At 45.5% G+C, this 20674-nt stretch overlaps 1 protein-coding gene across 1 annotated transcript in view; it reads left to right on the top strand.

The window, feature by feature from the left end:
- LOC125438395 (fibrocystin-like) overlaps positions 1-20674 on the top strand; it is a 74826-nt gene that overhangs the window by 10564 nt on the left and 43588 nt on the right. The window contains exons 5-9 of the mRNA XM_048506843.1: positions 2762-2855; positions 7545-7602; positions 12889-12967; positions 18278-18346; positions 18986-19050. Coding sequence (XP_048362800.1) covers positions 2762-2855; positions 7545-7602; positions 12889-12967; positions 18278-18346; positions 18986-19050 — 365 coding nt within the window. The remainder of the gene's footprint in view (positions 1-2761; positions 2856-7544; positions 7603-12888; positions 12968-18277; positions 18347-18985; positions 19051-20674) is intronic.

The following is a 20674-nucleotide window of genomic DNA, read 5'->3' on the forward strand; positions in this document are numbered from 1 at the left end:
CAAGAAGGAGGAGATTTTCCCTTTACCCAAAACATTTTAGACATTTTAGTGCATTCATTGGAGGATGTCAGTATTTCACACTTCTGACGTCCTGTGAACGAGGACCTAGCGCCATCTTATCAGTATTGTTCTCAGTTGCCCCACTTATCTACACAAAGAGCCTAAACGTTTGGCTGTGTTCTAACTTGTATCAGAAAAAGGACAGACTCATGGTGCCAACAGGCATTACAAGGCCTAAATGAACACATAATTTAATATTTCCTAAATTCCACTGGGTAAGTTAGTATAAGAACATAAGAACATAAGAACAAGCCAGCTGGATCAGACCAGAGTCCATCTAGTCCAGCTCTCTGCTACTCGCAGTGGCCCACCAGGTGCCTTTGGGAGCTCACAGGCAGGAGGTGAAAGCAATGGCCTTCTGCGGCTGTTGCTCCCGAGCACCTGGTCTGTTAAGGCATTTGCAATCTCAGATCAAAGAGGATCAAGATTGGTAGCCATAAATTGACTTCTCCTCCATAAATCCGTCCAAGCCCCTCTTAAAGCTATCCAGGTTAGTGGCCATCACCACCTCCTGTGGCAGCAGGGCTTGGAGTACAAGCAGGGCTTGGAGTACAAAGGGTATTCATCAAGGCTGTGAATCTTTGGTCAATAGAAGAAAAATAAAAATATAGTGCTTGAGGCCTGCAGGATTCTTGTTCAGCTGCTTTATGGTTGCCAACACCCCATTACAAGGAAAAGAATAATGGGGGGGGGGGAATCCTATTTATCAGTTACTTATTGGGATTAGAAAAATCCTTTTAACCGGGCTATGCGCCTACACCCCTAACCCCTGTGATGTGGAAGGGACAACTGTATTTATCTGATTCCTTTATACCTCTCCTTTCATCCCAGAGGAGACCCAAAGCAACCTATGTTGTCCCCCCCTTCTCAGTGAGATTCCATATGGCAGTGTGGGGATTTCAACAGGGCTCTCTGAGATCCTAGTGCAGGATGCCAGCCAGTAACCACACCGACTCCATCCCTCCTGCCTCCTGCTAGGCTGTATCCAGGGGATTTCATTTCTTTTTTTAAATACTTCGAACAGACTAAAGAGAGTGAGTAAAACTTGGGTGGTGATAGTGGTCTTGATTCATCTGTCTAGGCCATAGGTGTCAAACTTGCGGCCCTCCAGATGTAATGGACTACAGTTCCCATCATCCCCTGCCAGCATGATGCTGGCAGGGGATGATGGGAACTGTAGTCCATTACATCTGGAGGGCCGCAAGTTTGACACCTGTTATCTAGGCTATAACCAAAGGGAGGCTGGGATGCAAAAACAGCCTGGGAAACGTTGGAATTTTAACTTTTGTATGTTATTGTGTTTTGAAGAGATAATTTTACGTAAGGGGATTTTAATGTTGTAGTCACATAGAGAACTTGGTGAGATATTAAACAAACAAACAAACAAACAAACAAACAAACAAACAAACAAACAAACAAACAAACAAACAAACAAACAAACAAACAAACAAACAAACAAACAAACAAACAAATAGGAGTAATTTTATGTTTTAATGATGTTTCATATTAATTATTTGCTGTTATTACTGTCTATGTAATATTATCTGTTGTCCACCGTCCAGAGCCCTCAGGGGATGGGACGGTATGTAAATATGATAATAAATAAATAAATAAATAAATAAATAGTTTGGATCTATATCTCCCTCTCTCCCTCCCTGTCTCAAGCTCCTTTCCCTTCCTCTCTCCACAGCAAACACCTTGTGAGGTAGGTGGGGCTGAGAGAGTTCTGAGAGAACTGTGGCTGGCCCAAGGTTATCCCTCCAGAATGTTGAGCGGGAAAACAAATCCAGTTCACCGGATGAGACTCTGCCACTCAGGTGGAGGAGTAAGGAATCAATTCTCTAGATTAGAGTCCACCTGCTCTTAACCACTACACCTCGCTGGCTCTCAATGTGATGCCTCTGTGGTCTCCAGTCCAAGTACTAACCGGGGCCAACCCTCCTTAGTTTCCAAGAAAAGACCAACTACCCTGGGCTATCCAGGTCAGAACATTGGTAGCTATTTTTTAATTTCTTTGCTGTCCAGCCATAGCTGACTTATGATGACCTCGAACGGTTGTCAAGGCAAGAGACCTTAAGAAGAAGAAGGAGGAGGAGGAGGAGGAGGAGGAGGAGGAGGAGTTTGGATTTATATCCCCCTTTCTCTCCTATAAGGAGACTCAAAGGGGCTTACAAACTCCTTTCCCTTCCTTCCTCACAACAAACACCCTGTGAGGTGGGTGGGGCTGAGAGAGCTCCGAGAAGCTGTGACTAGCCCAATGTCACCCAGCTGGCGTGTGCTGGAGTGCACAGGCTAATCTGAATTCCCCAGATAAGCCTCCACAGCTCAAGCGGCAGAGTGGGGAATCAAACCCAGTTCCTCCAGATTAGAATGCACCTGCTCTTAACCACCACGCCACTGCTGCTCCTTAGAGGTGGGTTGCCATTGCCTGCCTCTGCACCATGCCCTGGTCTTCCTCAGAGGTCTCCCATCCAAATGCTTGCCAGGGTCTAGGCTGAGAGTACGTGATTGGTCCGAAGTCACCCAGCATGTTCCCGTGGCAGAGCAGGGATTCCAACCTGGGTCTCCCAGATCCTAGTCTGACACCTTAACCTTTTCCCCCAAGCTATAGCATAGCATGGTCTCCATTCTTCCACATGAGACTCTTGCCTCTCTTTCCGCCCTTGGTTTCTACCCGCTGCTTCTGCTCTTTTCTCCCAAGGTCTGCACATCTGGAAGGACTTTACCATCCCCAGTTGAATGGGCTGACTGCACATGTGCCAAGTCAGCTGCGATGTGACGACTGCGCATTCCAGGTATCTGTTCAGATGGGCTGAGGAGGGGACAGTGATACCCTTTCCCCCGCATCGAGGGTGTGTGATACGGGCTACTTGTATAATGTAGCAATTTGTTATGGACTCCTTTGGGAGTCCATAGCTTTGGAATCCATGGACCAAACTTCACAAAACCTGGGTGGTATTAGTAGGAGACTCTTGTGGTGATACTACCCAGGTTTGGTGAAGTTTTGTTCATGGGGGCCAAAGTTATGGACCCTAAAATGTGTAGCCCCCATCTCCTACTAGCTCCCATTGGAGTGTTTTTTTTCCAAAAAGGTGCATATACAAGCAGGTCCAGGAAAATCCTATGATAAGGGGAGGGGGGGAGGAGCGCCAGAAACAGGACTGATCTGTGCTACGTGGTTCGGCTGTGAGGAGATCTCGAGGGAACCTGGATATTTCGGGTGACTATCCCAGGATTAATCGCCAGTGAGGAAATCACTCTACACTGGAACTATCCATACAAAACACCTCCAGTTAGTTCTAGAACCAGAGACTCCAGAACTAGAGACTGTAGAACTAGAGACTCTAGAACTAGATTCTCCAACCAGCTTTGAATCTCCTACACCAGATCCAGCCTTCAGTAATGGCAACTTCCTCTTCTTTGCCAACCACAGAGAGGATAACTTAGGCAGAAGTTAGAAATAGCAACCTAATGTGGAGCATAATAATCGCCAGGTGCTCTTGTGGTGCCGGATAGTCTACTCATCACCTCGAGTTAGGAACTGACCTGGATATATATTGATAATTATTTATATTGTTGTTTAGATAACTTTATAATTTATGATATATTCAAAAGAGGGGGGGGGGAGGTAGATGTCATGTATACCTATAGGTATCTGAGTTGATGGGGTAGTTTAGAGACTCGGGAAAAGCAGTTAGAGTTGAGACTAAGAGGAGTCCAGACAGAGAGCTTCTGCATAGTTGTTTATAGATCTAACTAGACCAGTGATGGCGAACCTTTTTGAGACCGAGTGCCCAAACTGCAACCCAAACTCACTTATTTATCGCAAAGTGCCAACACAGCAATTTAACCTGAATACTGAGGTTTTAGTTTAGGAAAAATGGTTGGCTCTGAGGCGTGCGTTACTTGGGAGTAAGCTTGGTGGTAGTCGTTGGCTTTGCTTTGAAGCAACCATGCAACTCTTCGAATGGGTGAATCACGACCCTAGGAGGGTTTACTCAGAAGCAAGCCACATTGCCAGCTTACTCCCAGGTAAAGGATTGCGTTTTAGTTCTTTGCATGAAAATCAGTGGGGTTTAACAGTACTTAACAGGGTTACCTACACTGCTTCCCCAAAACTAGGTCTTAGGTTTAATGCTAATAATCGAGCCCAGCAGCTCAGACCAGCCTAGATGTGTGTGGGAGGGGGCAATTCCCCCCCCCCACATGATGAACTCTGTTTCTTCGTGCCCACAGAGAGCGCTCTGAGTGCCACCTCTGGCACCCTTGCCATAGGTTCGCCATCACTGAACTAGACTCATGGGTCAATTGTTGGTGTGTGCAGTGGGATGGGAAGTGCATTGTGTTACCCAAAATGGTCTTTGGTTGGGGAAATTAGCTACAGAGCACAAGGTTGCTTAGAGTCACTTGAGGAGCGTTGGGTAACTTGATCACTGTAATATATATAGATTGCCTCTGTATACGGGCTTCAGCTCACCATAAGAAACCAGCAGAGAAAAATAAATTCTTTTAAAAAGGATTTTATTGGGAAAATAACAAATGGAATAAAACAAAATTTCACTCACTCACTCTCTCAGTTACTGGGTAAAAACACATGTATTCAAGGTTTCCTAGGCAAAGACTGTACTATCTGAGACTTTTAAGGAAACAACAACTGAATGGAAAAATCCTGGTGTCCTTTTACCGCTGTGCTATAGAGAGTGTCTTAACCTGCTGCATCTGTGTATGGTTCTCCGGTTGCACAGCGGCAGATAGGAAGGTGCTCCAAAGGGTGATCACTACTGCCCAGAGGATTATCGGCTGCCCTCTCCCCTCCTTGGAAGAACTCGATAATTCCCGAAGCCTAAAGAAAGCCCAAAATATTCTGAGAGATCCGTCTCATCCAGCACACTCTCTTTTTGAACTGTTACCACCCGGCAGACGATACAGGTCTATCAAAACTAGGACAAAGAGGCTTAGAGACAGCTTCTACTCTAGAGCTGTGGCGATGCTGAACTCCGGGGCTTCATGTTGATGTGTTTGGGGCTGTGTAGGGATGGGTGGAGGAAGGGGAAAGTGAGGATGGGGTATGAGTCTGAAATTGTGTGCATCGAGGAATGCTGCTGTAAATGTTGTTGTGCGTGCACAATGACAATAAAATGCTTATGCTTATGCTTATGCTTAGGATATAATTTAGAGGTGAAAGATAGGTTTTGGATATACAGAGAGAAAGGATGGGATATCAAAGATTATATTACCAGTCTTGTAGTGAATGTCCAGGAAACAGAGACCTAATGGCGAGGCTCTGGATGATCTGCGCAGCTGGAACAATATCATGGACCACCATGGTGGTGTGATAATATTGAACAACTGACTGGGGTCTGAGACATGCTCGTTATAGGGAAAAACATGTCTTGGGGCAAAGGAAGTCCTTTAAGGAAAGGATTTTTCCTGCTGTTCCTGGTGAGGTAATGGTCTTGAGTATCAGACCATTGAGCTGATGACTAACCCATTATCTTGATGGATTTTGCCAGGTGTTGGACAATACAGGTAATGACCCTTAATGGGTTGTCGAAGGCTTTCATGGCCGGAATCACTTGGGTTCTGTGTGGTTTCCGGGCTGTATGGCCGTGTTCTAGCAGCATTCTCTCCTGACGTTTCGCCTGCATCTGTGGCTGGCATCTTCATCAGATCCTCTGAAGATGCCAGCCACAGATGCAGGCGAAACGTCAGGAGAGAATGCTGCTAGAACACGGCCATACAGCCCGGAAACCACACAGCACCCTTAATGGGTCTTGCAACATATATGGTCACAAGGGGATGAGTCAGAGGGAGACTCTTGAGTAGATTAAAGAAGGTAGACAAAAAGACCTGGTCTCGCCCAGGTGTGCTATTGTGCATATTCATCATCATCAATACCTTTTATGGGTATAGAACTATTGTGCATATTCAAATGCTGTTTTCTGAGTATGAGCCAGGCATGAGGTGGGGGGGGGGGGTGTTTCCCTTAAGCATTCTTGCTCATAAGGTCAAACACAGTCCCACAATGGAGTTTCTGAACCAGACTCCTTATGTCCAGGGCAGTACTTGTTCTGTTGCCTTCTGAGGGTGGGAACCACCTGGGTGGATCCTCTCCCAAAAACCACACAAGACTGTTTGCTGGGATAAACACTTGGCCACAGCCATTTATTAACCAAACAAAACAGAAGCGTGAGGCGTAACGTGGGTCTAGATCTGGCCTGTCTGCTTCCTGGCGAAGTTCCCCCGGGCGGATGCCCTGTATTGGGCTTCGCTCTGCTGAGGGGCTCTGCCGGGCAGACGCTCCCGGCAAGAGGCGTTCCCGGTTTGCCGGTTCGGCAGGGCGGTTGCCTCTTGCCGCCGTCAGCACTTCCAGATCAATACCCATGCGCCACCGCAGATGGCTATGATGGAAAAACATGCAGCACCGTAATAAAAGTCCAGGGAGAGGTGGGTGGGCAAATCACCAGCCTGCCTGAGCACATGGCCGGCACAAAGAAGGGCCAACTCCTTTAAAGGTTCCGTCAGCCCTCCCCGATGGTAATGTCAGCCCTGTCCCAACATGCTGCGGGCTTTGCTTCCGCCCTTGGTTGGGCGGAAGTAGTCACCTTGGCAGGCTCCCGATAGCAGACTTGAGCGGTACTACTCAAAGTAGACAAGTGGGCCTGTACAGCAAACCCCCACCTTCATGAAGAAAAACTCCACACAGCTGTTTCTTTCAAAAGAAGGCTTTTACCGTTGAGTTGCTCTATGTACAAGATACTATATACAGAGTATATTAAGCAGTCCAACAAAGTGCTTCGCCAGGCACTTGTTTCCCTAAGGAACAAACACACAGTACATTGCTGGCGCTTATATACATGGTTCCACCAATCACTGTAAAGGTCACTTGCATCTGGATAGAACCGGTCTGCTTGCTGTTCTCTAGCTGTCAGATCATTCCTTTCTTGCTGACTCATACCTCTGCTGGATAGGATATGATCACCATGATCTAACTGTCATGACACCCCTTCTCATATCCTAGGAAGCAGACATTATATACATTTACTTGTTTACATATTTACATTTGCAATGCCTAACATTGGCAACATGTTTTACACCTCCCCCACCCCAAGAGGCAACCACAGTCGGTGGGTGATTCACAGCTGTCTTTAGATTCTGACAGGGTAGCATTCCAGGAGAAAGACCATTCTTTCACATTTTGCGCTAACCCAGGTCAGTTGGCTACAATTGGGGCAAGAAATCCTGGTCCTACGTTCTTCCTCTTGACCCGCACATGCTTCTGGCTTTCTGTGGGGAAAGCAAAAGCACTTCTGAGACTTTTTGCACCACAGAGGGCAGGGAACCGGCGGCAGTGGGTCATCGGCCATGGTTAGCTGTAAATAAACCTGTGTCAAACCCACAAGAACCATCCTGTCATCTTTCACAACTCAGAGAGCAGGACTTCAGGAGAGTACCTTAACTAGTTGTCTTTCATGTTTTAACAGTTCTCCATCAAACATACACCTGTTCTGTATCATGTTGACCCACCATGCGGCGTTCCAGGTAAGGGACAAGTTTTCAAACAATAACCACATTTCCTTAACATTGATTTGAGATTATTATCATTTAATCCTCTGTGAAAAGGGTTGTATTATGTCAGTTAGGAGGGAGATAAATGTTCTCCTGCATCCAATTTCAGACCATCATATAGTTTTTCTGATTGTTTGTCATGATTATTTAATTAGTCGCAGCCCAAATTTTGAGTATTCCTGAATAGAACCTTTGAATTTTGTTGGGATCATATATCTTACTTGGGTTTGTTACTGCATAAATTTTATGGCAATGATATTAAGTAACCACATAAGTAAGTAAATCATTAATCTCAAGGAAAGGTGAGATATAAAAAATGTAATAAACAAATAATAAACTTCACTTTCCAATGTCATATTTTTTCCACTATTTTTGGTTGCCCCCGGTGCCATTTTTTTGCACGGTAAAACCTTTTGTTGGCATGAGCAGCAGGACTCTAATCTGGAGAACTGGGTTTGATTCCCCACTCCCTCACATGAAGCCTGTTGAGTGACCTTGGCCAGAACTCTCTCAGCTCATGTGGAGGCAGGCAATGGCAAATCAACTGCGAATGAGCGGTTGTTCACAAACCCTCTGACGGAGTCACTATAAACCGACTGTGACTCAATGGTGCTTAACTATAGTGACCAGACGTCCCGCTTTTGGTGGGACAGTCCCACTTTTAAGCAATTTGTCCTGCGTCCCGCGTGTTTTTAAAATCTCCCCTTTTTGGAAGGCTGCACTGGGAGTGCTTGCTGCGCATCTTGGCCTGCGCCGCGATGCCACCCGCAGGAAGCGCCAGGTGACAGAGGCGGGGAAACAGGCTGGAGGCGCCCGAAGGCAGTCGCGGCAGCACTCCTGCTGCCAGCGGCCTCCAGGAGTTGCACTGCCTTTTTTGGGAATGCTACGGTTTCCCAGCCCTGTCACCTGCTGGCTCCTATCAACGCAATCATGCAGCGCATCAACACCAGTTAAAAAAGGTGAAAATCTGGTCACCTTATGCTTAACACACATGCAAAACCTTGGCAGGAAGTTGAAGAAAAATTATAATGTTAGTGCCGTTTTAAGCAGAGGGACACCCTTCAAACCCGATGATGGCAAGAGGGTTATAATGCTGGTGAAGGTGCTGTTAGGGAAGCATGCTAATCCCCCCTGTGAATCTTTCTTGTGGTTCCTTTCTTTTCCTTTATTCTCTGTACAACATGTTAAAGCCTCAGGTATCAGAAATACAGATAGATCCATTAAAGCCTGCTCTATGCTAGTTGAAAAGACACCTTGATTAAGGTGACCAGATGTATGTGCGTATGTGCATTTGTGCGCAACCGCAGGAGCACACTGCCTTCTGGGGCACTGCCGTTTCCCGCCCTGTGACAGGGTGGGGAGAATCGCCCAGTGCCCAAGAACTACGATAACTCCCTGGGGCCGCCTACATCTTTCTGCGCCAGCAGGCGCCGGAGCGCACTGCCTTCTGGTAGCTGCCATTTCCCCACCCTGTCACAGAGGCGGGAAATGGCAGCGCTTAACAACCGTCTTATCCCTGCGCGGCTTCTTGCTGGAGAGCTGCCGCTGCCTTGTACCTTTTGAGAAGGCAGTCTTGGCAGCCCTAAAGCGCCCGAGGACAATTGAAATAACCCGTGGGACGCGGGACAAATTGTTTGAAGGTGGGACTGTCCCGCCAAAAGCGGGACGTCTGGTCAGCCTAACCTTGATGGACGGTTACCCGAAGTGCATGGAGGCAAGAAATCTTGGCCTGATGTGCTTCCTCTTTGCTGCATGGCGAGGGAGGAGGCACTTGGGGGTCAGAGTTCTTGTCCCGATGTGCTTCCTCTTATCCCGTTTGTGCTTCTCACTTTCCACACGGAAAGCGAGAGTACTTCTGGTGCGACTTTTCACGCCAGAGTGGGACGAGGGTGGGAAAGGCAAGGAATCAACCTGCAGCGGGTAATTAACCAATGATTTAGAAAAAATCACACAAAGAGCTACCAGCAAGTATCATAGGTCCCTGGTTCGGGACATATCATGGGCCATTTCCTGTACCCCTTTGCTTTCGTCTGCTTGATTGGCAGATGCTCCATAAATACTCACCCGAATTTGAGCAAAGGTTTTCGATTCCCATCATTTCAGCTTGTTGGCGACTCTCACCACCCTGTCATTTGGTTGTAAAAAAATCTATTCTAGCTCTGCGCACATGCTCACCCGCATTCATGAATAAGCATATGGAATTTTAAAAAGTCCTTTTGCCGAATTCTAATCCCAACTCTGTACTAGTTTTTCCGCTGATCCATCGAGCCGTCCCAAGTGTTTTTGGCTGTTCTCCCTCATTTAGGAGAAAAGGTTTTTTCATAATAGTTCAGAGCTGTCAGACTCTCAAACGTGAAAATAACAAAGACCGTAGGAAAGTCCAAAAGCAGTTTATTCCAGGTGATACGAAGAGTAACAAAGCAAAGCAGGATCTGAGCTAGAGAGCTCAGATCCAGGATCTATATCCTTTAACCCGCCCCCCCCGTTTCGCCCCACACCAAATGTCCACTACAGTTTCTACAACAATTGCACTACAGAGCTTCAAAGAACCTGGGAACCTTTCACACCTCTTTGAAGATGGGTTGGCGCCAGGAGGTTGCCAGGAAGGGAAGAGGGAAACAGGGAAATATTTACAGGGAAACATTTGCAATTCACACACAGCAAGACATCTAGGTCCTGACAGGAGCGTGCCTCCAGCTTTGGGTGTGACTTTTTGAATTAGGCAGGGTAAAAGGTGAAAGCAGTCTTTTGTGCAAGCGTTGGGTTATAACTGACTCATGGGATGGCATTCATTGAAAATGCTGGGGGGAAGAATTAGGACTAATAAAAGGAAACACTTCTTCACGCAACGTGTGATTGGTGTTTGGAATATGCTGCCACAGGAGGTGGTGATGGCCACTAACCTGGATAGCTTTAAAAGGGCTTGGACAGATTTATGGAGGAGAATCGATCTATGGCTACCAATCTTGATCCTCCTTGATCTGAGATTGCAAATGCCTTAGCAGACCAGGTGCTCAGGAGCAGCAGCAGCAGCAGAAGGCCCTTGCTTTCACCTCCTGCAGGTGAGCTCCCAAAGGCACCTGGTGGGCCACTGCGAGTAGCAGAATGCTGGACTAGATGGACTCTGGTCTGATCCAGCAGGCTAGTTCTTATGTTCTTATGTTCTTATGATGTCACATCATGACGTTTATGAGGCAGCCTTTGCGGACTGGGTGGTTTGCTGTTGTCTTCACCGGTCATCTATATCCCCAGCAAGCTGGGACCCCCTTTTTACTAACCTCAAAGAATGGAGGGCTTAGTCAACCCTAAGTCGGCTACCCGAAACCGACTTCTGTTGGGATCAAACTCAGGTTGTGAGCAGAGCTTTGGCTGCAGGACTGCAGCATATCCCTCTGTGCCAGGGGGTTCTTTAAATTAGGAAGGGGGGGGGCGCATTTAAAAATAGAAATAAAATTACATCTCACATATCAGGCTAGAGAATTGTTTTTAAATGGGATTCATTTAACACTCTTTGATGCTGCAACTAAAACATTTTGGGGTAAAAACAATGGGGGACTCCATGGAGTAAACACTTTATTTCCTGCCCCAAACTGTTTTTAGAGGTTTGTGAGGAGAGGGTCGATTTCTCCCCCAACTTGGGGGAGAAGTGAGGAGCAGCAGTGGCGTAGGAGGTTAAGAGCTCGTGTATCTAATCTGGAGGAACCGGGTTTGATTCCCAGCTCTGCCGCCTGAGCTGTGGAGGCTCATCTGGGGAATTCAGAGTAGCCTGGGCGCTCCCACACACGCCAGCTGGGTGACCTGGGGCTAGTCACAGCTTCTCGGAGCTCTCTCAGCCCCACCTACCTCACAGGGGGTTTGTTGTGAGGGGGGGAAGGGCAAGGAGACTGTAAGCCCCTTTGAGTCTCCTGCAGGAGAGAAAGGGGGGATATAAATCCAAACTCCCCATCCTCCTCCTCCTCCTCCTCCTCCTCCTCCTCCTCCTCCTCCTCCTCTTCTTCTTCTTCTTCTTCTTCTTCTTCTTCTTCTTCTTCTTCTTCTTCTTCTTCTTCTTCTTCTTCTTCTTCTTCTTCTTCTTCTTCTTCTTCTTCTTCTTCTTCTTCTTCTTCTTCTTCTTCTTCTTCTTCTTCTTCTTCTTCTTCTTCTTCCTCTTGCAGGCCAGACCAAGGGGCACCCGGCAGGCCTGTGGAAGGCTTTGGTGTGTGTGGGGTGATTTGGGGGCCCCATGTGACCAAATAGTTGGCGCCTGGGGACATGGGTTACCCTACGTCCCTCTGGCAGGTATGCCACTGTTTCAAGTGGACATTATTTTTACCATATTCAAATGTTGTAATGGTCTTTGTGTGTACCGTCGTGGGAACTCAGGTGGAAAGGTGGCATGAAAAAGTTTTAAATTTTTGGAGAAACCAAGGAGCAGCAGTGGTGTAAGAGGTTAAGAGCTCATGTATCTAATCTGGAGGACCCGGGTTTGATTCCCAGCTCTGCCGCCTGAGCTGTGGAGGCTCATCTGGGGGATTCAGATTAGCCTGTTCACTCCCACACACGCCAGCTGGGTGACCTTGGGCTAGTCACAGCTTCTCGGAGCTCTCTCAGCCCCACCTACCTCACAGGGTGTTTGTTGTGAGCGGGGAAGGGCAAGGAGATTGTCAACCCCTTTGAGTCTCCTGCAGGAGAGAAAGGGGGGGATATAAATCCAAACTCTTCTTCTTCTTCAAAGTGAAATTCTTGACAGGATATATCCAGTGCTTTAGGGCAGAGATGCAAAACATTGTAGAACCTGGGGCCACTTTGAGAACGTATATGTAAGACAACGCGCAGCACCCAGGCTGAGGCAATAAAAGTGTAGTAACCAAGTTACCTGCCTCAAAATGTTTTAAAAGGATTTTAATTATTTTAATGGTTTTAATGGTTTTAATGGTTTATTTTATTACATCTTATATGTTATTTATTGCTGTAAGCCACTCTGAGCCCTTGTGGGGAGGGCAGCGTACAAATCGAATGAAATAAATAAATATTTCCGACAGATCCTAGACCTGTTAAATTGCTTATTAGATGTATCGTTGTATCAATTGTATTCATTGACACTGTGTGTGCTGCTGAATCTCAGTGAGAAAGGTGGAATATAAGTAGTACAAACAGAGTCCTAAAGTTGTTTAAGGGTGTAAGAGAATGGAATCCAGCTTTCCCTCATCATTTACACAGATTCTCATTTTGTGCTTTTAATGTAATCTTTTATTTATATCCACTGTTTTCCCCCGATAGGAAATGTAATTCAAATCTATGGTCAGATTCTGGCCTCCAAATATGAAACATATGATTTTGATGTGGATTTTATTGATGGGTAAGTGTATTTGTTGTCTTCCAGAGTACTGATACAGATGTATTTTTCAGCCATTTTCCATACAGTATGTATGTTCCCTTTGTCTTCGTACTTGCTTTGAACTGTCACATGGAGGTGGGAATTTATCTAAAAAACTGCCCTTTTGGCGCAAATCACACAAAAACATTTGTGAAACATTTAGAATCCCTCCTGGCTCCCTTTGCCATGATGTTTGTTTGCATTCACCCCCTCAAAATGATTCTTGGCCATCATTTTATGTCCCCCCCTTTTTTGCGTTATTTGCTGAATCGATGCTTCAAAACTTCTTCCTGTGATTCCTCTTGCTCATATATTTGATGCTTCCAAGATTTCAACAAACAGGAATGCTGAAATAAGCAGGTGAGGGGAAACAAAGAGAGCTCAGAAAATGGCACCAAGGAGGAAGCAGAGAAGTGTGGAAGTGTGGAAGCAGAGAAACATTTGAAAATTTTGGAGAATTGTTTTTAAAGGGCGAATCCCCACTGAAAAAATAAACCTGTTTCCCCCCGTTCAATATGATACAGCACCTTTTTATCACGGTTGCTCCCTCTCCATTGCAACGTGCGTCTATTGAGGGGCTCGAAGTTAATCCCGGTATCAAACAACGCAACTATTTCCATGAACCCACGATCTGCTCTGCGGCTCTTTTGTTCTTTGGGATGCATTTAAAACTTTTTGAGGCTGCAAATAAAATGTCTTGGGGTAAATTTCACCCCCAACTTGGATAGCAAAGTGAAATTCTTGACAGGATATATCCAGTGCTTTAGGGCAGAGATTCAAAACATTGTAGAACCTGGGGCCACTTTGAGAACGTATATGTAAGACAACGCGCAGCACCCAGGTTGAGGCAATAAAAGTGTAGTAACCAAACTATCCTTAGGATCCAAATCCCTATATGCATTTATATTAATCAGCACAGTGAACAAATATCATGCATAGGAAGTTCATACAATGCAATTATACATGAAAGTCCAAGTTTCATTGAATATCCATACTGTTACTCAATAGTAAATACAAACAGAGATGTAAGTAGTCCTTCTCATAAATGTAATCCGATGAAACCCAAAATAGGAAATGAATGGCAAAGGCCTCTTAGGCAAAACTGGTGTGAGAATCGAGTTCCATATAATTGAATCCCCAAAATATATAAATTCAGTATTTGAACGCTTCATAGGTAAAGTAGTATTTTCAAAGAGTCTTCCTCAGAAATAAAAATTCTTTTTTGCTTTTGTTTTTAGCCTTATTAACAGCAGGTTTCTAGAATACATGAAATATAAATAATAAGCATTGCACAATATTATATAATACATGTAACATTGGGAGGATTGTAAACATGCAAGTAAATCCCTCCACCGGCCATCAATATATTAACAGTATATACTACATAATAATAATTAGTAATCATAATGCTCTCACATTTACTCTCATGCAGAGTTGATCCACCCCTCTAGGCTGTATATCATTTCTAAAGAAAGGACTTACACTGCATTCCTATAAGACCCTAATGAGTTTCAGCTGGGAATTGCCAAGTAATAATTTAAAGTGATACTAATTTTACAAGTGACAGGAAAAAGCCAAATCTCTATTTAACCCAAAGACATGACTTTTAAACTTAAAAATAAGTCTGTTTTCAGTTTGCAAAGTTAATTTTCGTAAATCCATATGTCTAGTTGCTGGGAAATGTAAAACTACAAACTTCAGATCAGTGTCCCTTTGGTTTGCTTCAATGAAATGTGTCACCAGAGGTTCATCCATATTTTGATCTCTGATATTACTTCTGTGTTCAGCTATGTGCACTCTGACCAGGCGCATTGTCATTCCCAGATACATTTTCTTAGAGGGGCAAAAAAATAATATATACGCATTGTGATGTATTGCAATTTGAAAATCCAGTTAATTTCCACGTTACTCCAGAAAATACATCATTTATTTTAACACTCAAAGACAGGGGGCACTGTTTGCAAACTGCACATCTATCGTGTCCAGTCAAAATGGGTTTTATAGCCTTCCTCGGATTCAGGTTAGCTTCTATCAATCTCTGTTTTAGATTTGGTGTATGTCTATACCCTATTCGAGGGGGAGTTGAACAGCCTGGAATATCCCTGACCAAGTCCCAATGCTTATATACCAGTGATGGTGAACCTTTTCGAGACCGAGTGCCCAAATTGCAACCCAAAACCCACTTATGTATCGCAAAGGGCCAACACGGCAATTTAATCTGAATACTGAAGTTTTAGTTTAGAAAAAATGGTTGACTCCAAGGTGTGCATTACTCAGGAGTAAGCTTGGTGGTAGTAGGTGGCTTTGCTTTGAAGCAACCATGCAACTCTTCCAACGGGTGAATCACGACCCTAGGAGGGTTTACTCAGAAGCAAGCCCCATTAAAAGCAACCGAGCTTACTACCAGGTAAAGGATCGCACTTTCGTTCTTCACATGAAAATCAGTGGGGTTTAACAGCGCTTAACAGGGTTACCTACACTGCTTCCCCAAAACTATGCCTTAAGTTTAATGCTAATAATCGAGCCCAGCGGCCCAGGCCAGCCTAGATGTGTGTGGGGGAGGGGCAATTCCCCCCCTTACACGATTATCTCTATTTGCGCGTGCCCACTGAGAGGGCTCTGAGTGCCACCTCTGGCACCCGTGCCATAGGTTCGCCACCACTGTTATATACTATCTGTTTGATGTCTGCAGCCTTTAGGAGAGATGTCGGGAGTGGTGTCCCCCAAGGATCCGTTTTGGGACCAGTGCTCTTTAACCTATTCATAAATGACCTGGAAGTAGGGGTGGGTAGCGTGGTGGCCAAGTTTGCAGATGATACCAAATTATGTAGGTTGGTGAGAACCACAAAGGATTGCGAAGAGCTCCAAGTGGACCTTGATAAATTAGGTGAGTGGGCCCAGAAATGGCAAATGCAGTTCAATGTAGCAAAATGTAAAGTGATGCACATAGGGGCAAAAAATCCAAACTTCACATACACGCTACAGGGGTCAGTGCTATCAGTCACAGGCCAGGAAAGGGATTTAGGCGTCTTAGTTGATAGTTCCATGGGAATTTCAACTCAATGCATGGCAGCTGTGAAAAAGGCAAACTCTATGCTGGGGATCATTAGAAAAGGAATTGATAATAAAACTGCAAAGATTGTCATCCCCTTATATAAAGCAGTGGTGCGACCGCACTTGGAGTACTGTGTCCAGTTCTGGTCGCCGCATCTCAAAAAGGATATTGAGGAGATAGAAAAAGTGCAGAGAAGGGCAACAAGGATGATTGAGGGACTGGAGCACCTTCCCTATGAGGAGAGGCTGCAGCGTTTGGGACTCTTTAGTTTGGAGAGGAGGGGCCTGAGGGGGGGGGGGGATATGATTGAAGTCTATAAAATTATGCATGGGGTAGAAAATGTTGACACAGAGAAATTTTTATCTCTTTCTCACAATACTAGAACCATGGGGCATTCATTGAAAATGCTGGGGGGGGAAGAATTAGGACTAATAAAAGGAAACACTTCTTCACGCAACGTGTGATTGGTGTTTGGAATATGCTGCCACAGGAGGTGGTGATGGCCACTAACCTGGATAGCTTTCAAAGGGGCTTGGACAGATTTATGGAGGAGAAGTCGATTTATGGCTACCAATCTTGATCCTCCTTGATCTGAGATTGCAAATGCCTTAGCAGACCAGGTGCTCAGGAGCAACAGCCGCAGAAGGCCATTGCTTTCACATCCTGCATGTGAGCTCCCAAAGGCACCTGGTGGGCCACTGCGAGTAGCAGAGAGCTGGACTAGATGGACTTTGGTCTGATCCAGCTGGCTTGTTCCTATGTTCTTATGTTCTTGTTTGTGAAATCCAGTGCCCAAGTGAGGCGTTGTGTTGCCGATTGGATTCTGGGTGTCAACAAATCCCCTCCATCCTTTGTTGTTGGTTTGCCACTTTGAGAACCCAAGAAAAGGGTGGTGGACATTACAACAAAATGGCTGCCAGGGAGTCTAAATGGGATGCCAACCTCTAGGTATGTCCTGGAGATTTCCCTGACAGCTCCTCTCCAGACAACAGAGATCAGTTCTCTTGGAGCAAATAGCTATTTTGGACCGTGAACTCTGTGGCATTATGGTCATTGCTGTCCCCAACCCCAGCCATCCCCGAGCTTCACCCTAAAGTCTCCAGGAATTTCCCAACCTGGAGTTGGCAACCCAAACAATCAAAATTCTTGAGCAGTTCCATGCCACGTTTTCTTCTACAATGAAGGTATCTGTCTCCAAATGAGTGCTTCTGGATTCTTCTAAAGGACTTCCTACTCCAGTGATGGTAGCCAAGATTAGCACTTCACTTTGGGGAAGAAGTAAGTGGGCGCCAGGAACACACTGGTGTGCTCCATGGTGCCCATGGGCAGTGTATTGCAGACCACTGAATTTATGGCCACAGGGAAGATAAATCTCAATCACTGGCTGCTCTGAGGTGCTAAAAGGCCCATTGGCCCCTCTTTCAGGGGAGGGGGAGTGAGGGGGCTTTCAGAGCAGCAGCGGCAAGGCCCTGTTGCCCCCCTCCACCCCCAGAAGAAGTTCCTCTGCAGAAGGTAAGTGGGCGGCGGGGATGGGGCACAGGTGCAGGGAAGATGAACTGGTTGTGAAATTATTAGAATCCCACCACTAGTCAATAGTACCAGAATACATTGATGGACAATTTGGCAGTCACAGGCACCATGTTTGGGATCTCTGCTGTATATTGTTGTGGGTATATATATATGTGGGTATATATGTGTGTGTGTGTGTGTGTGTGTGTGTGTGTGTGTGTGTGTGTGTGTGTGTGTGTATGCATGCATGCATGTATGTGTGTGTGTATATATATATATGTATATGTATATGTGTGTATATGTGTGTATAAATATATGTATGTATATGTATGTGTATGTGTATGCATATGTGTGTATGTGTGTGTGTGTGTGTGCGTGTATGTGTATGTGTATATATATGTATATGTGTGTGTATATATGTATGTATGTGTGTGTGTGTGTGTATATATGTATATGTATATGTATATATGTATATGTATATGTGTGTATATGTATATATGTGTGTGTGTGTGTATATATGTGTATGTATATGTGTATGTGTATGTGTATATATATGTGTGTGTGTGTGTATGTGTATGTATGTATGTATGTATGTATGTATGTATGTATGTATGTATGTATGTATGTATGTATGTATGTATGTATATAATTTAAATTTGATAGACCGCCCACCCCCGAAGAGCTCTGCGTGGTGTACAATATATATTTTCTCCCCTCCTCAATCCTAGGCCTGTTATTCTCAAAGCAGACGGATGGATTACCATTTGCTCACTTGCAGACAAGCAGAAGCGCAGCATGTAAGTCTTTACTTATTGTTCATTCTGGACTATAATTTACAGCGAGCTCAGCAGACAGTGGTCACATGGGTGCAGCACCTTTTGAACTATGACAGAGGAGGCATAGTGTCGTGCTAGTAACTTTCTTATTCACGAAAGACACATTCTGGATTTTCCCCCATCCTAGTCTAAACCATCCTGATCCCTGCATGGTAGAAAAATGTTCTACAGCCTTTGCAATTTTAGCTGTATTTTTGATAGGATTTTATTCTATTTGTTTTATGCCAAATAAGGGCTAAAGAAAAATTTTAAAAATAAATTTTAGCTGTGCATGTTTAAGAACTGGATTCCCCTGGCTCTTTGGCCCCTTCCGCACACGTAAAATAATGCATTTTCAAACCACCTTCACAACTGTTTGCAAGTGGATTTTGCTATTCCGCACAGCTTCAAAGAGCACTGAAAACAGTTTGAAAGTGCATTATTTTGCATGTGCGGAATGAGCCTTTCTGAAATCGCTTTGCGATCACAATAACTGGGATGAAACTGAGAACCAGGAGTAACCTGATCATTTGGAATTTGCTTATTTGATGTTCTCTCTCACTTTGGTTTCTGTGGCACCTCTGAAAAGAATATCATTTTGCATCTTTGCTTTCTTCGTAGGTACCCCATTCAAACCAGTCATGGCCTGGGAACCCTTAGGTGCCGAGTGGAAGGCAACTATATCGGTTAGTGGAAAATGGACAATGAAGTAGTTTTGCTTCTGTTGAAGGCTTTCATGGGGGAATCAACTGTCTGTTGTGAATGTTCCAGGTTGTGGCCTGGTAATTTTAGCTCTTAATGTTTTGCCCGCATCTTCAGTTGCCTGTCACATTAGATGTTCTTCTCTCCATGGCACAATATGGAGTGATCAAGTTGAGGGGTCTATGGTAGTGATGGCGAACCTATGGCACGGGTGCCAGAGGTGGCACTCAAAGCCCTCTCTGTGGGCACGCGTACACAGAGTTCATCATGTGTGTGTGTGTGTGGGGGGGAATTGCGCATCTAGGCTGGCCCGGGCTGCTGAACTTGATGTGCGTACACCTCAGCGAGCAGGGAGGACTCAGCTGGCAGGCCTGGTGCCTGTGATCCAGGTGGCTGCTGCCCGGGGGGGCGGGGGGGGGCAGGCAGCAGAGATGCTAGAGCAGTGATGGCCAACCTATGGCACAGGTGCCAGAGGTGGCACTCAGAGCCCTCCCTGTGGGCTGCAGCGCCAAACAGAGTGCCCCCCCCCCCCCACATCTAGGCTGGCCTGGGCTGCTGGGCTCGATTATTAGCATTAAACCTAAGACCTAGTTTTGGGGAAGCAGTGTAGGTAACCCGGTTGAGCGCTGTTAAGCCCCACTGATTTTCATGTGAAGAACTAAAGCGTGATCCTTTACCTGGGAGTAAGCTCGGTTGCTGGCAATGGGGCTTGCTTCTGAGTAAACCCGTTGGAAGAGTTGCACTGTTGCTTCAAAGCAAAGCCACCAACTACCACCAGGCTTACTCCTGAGTAATGCACGCCTCAGAGCCAACCGTTTTTTCTAAACTAAAACTTCAGTATTCAGGTTAAATTGCCATGTTGGCACTTTGTGATAAAAAGTGGGTTTTGAGTTGCAATTTGGGCACTCGGTCTCGAAAAGGTTTGCTATCACTGGTCTATGGTTTGTCCACCTCACAGGGGTGAGGCACATTTGCATTTGTCTGGGTTGCTGCTTCATTCACAACTGCCTTTGCAACGGCATGGTTATTCGTCTGTGGATTCACATACTTTTCAGTGGTATGTTGGGTCCTGTTTACAGCTATATGTTAGTCACATTTCTCTCCCCCTCCCCCATATTGTGGGTTTAGGCAATGATTTGATTTTGTAGTTTATATCACACAAGAAACACATCCAGCCATGACATGTGAGCTGGTAAGCAGTATGAAGTACAGCCTTCTAGTCCAATCCGAGTGGGAGCCCAGGTCTCCTGAGGTAAAATTATATTAAAACCGTTAAGATAAAATCAAGATTAGAGGCCTTGTTTCTCCATCCTGCTGTGTTCTAGGAAATAATGTTGATGTCATGGGAGGTGGGGCCGGTTGTATGTCCTGGGGTCAGTCTATCTCAATCCGTTTGTCCAATGAATTGTTGACATTGTGGTTCATGCATCCATTCCCAGCTCCTGCAGCTTCCGCAGCATTCAATTTTCAGGCCTCCATTGGCTTGGCCTCATCAACAAGTGGTGTCAAATGTGTGTCCTTCAGGGGGTCTATTGAGATACATTCATCCCCTTGGTTTGAGGCTAGAAGGCTGGGGACCATGACGTGCCTCTAAAGAGGCTGGCCGTA

Source organism: Sphaerodactylus townsendi, linkage group LG01 (assembly GCF_021028975.2).
Source record: "Sphaerodactylus townsendi isolate TG3544 linkage group LG01, MPM_Stown_v2.3, whole genome shotgun sequence".
NCBI lineage: Eukaryota > Metazoa > Chordata > Lepidosauria > Squamata > Sphaerodactylidae > Sphaerodactylus > Sphaerodactylus townsendi.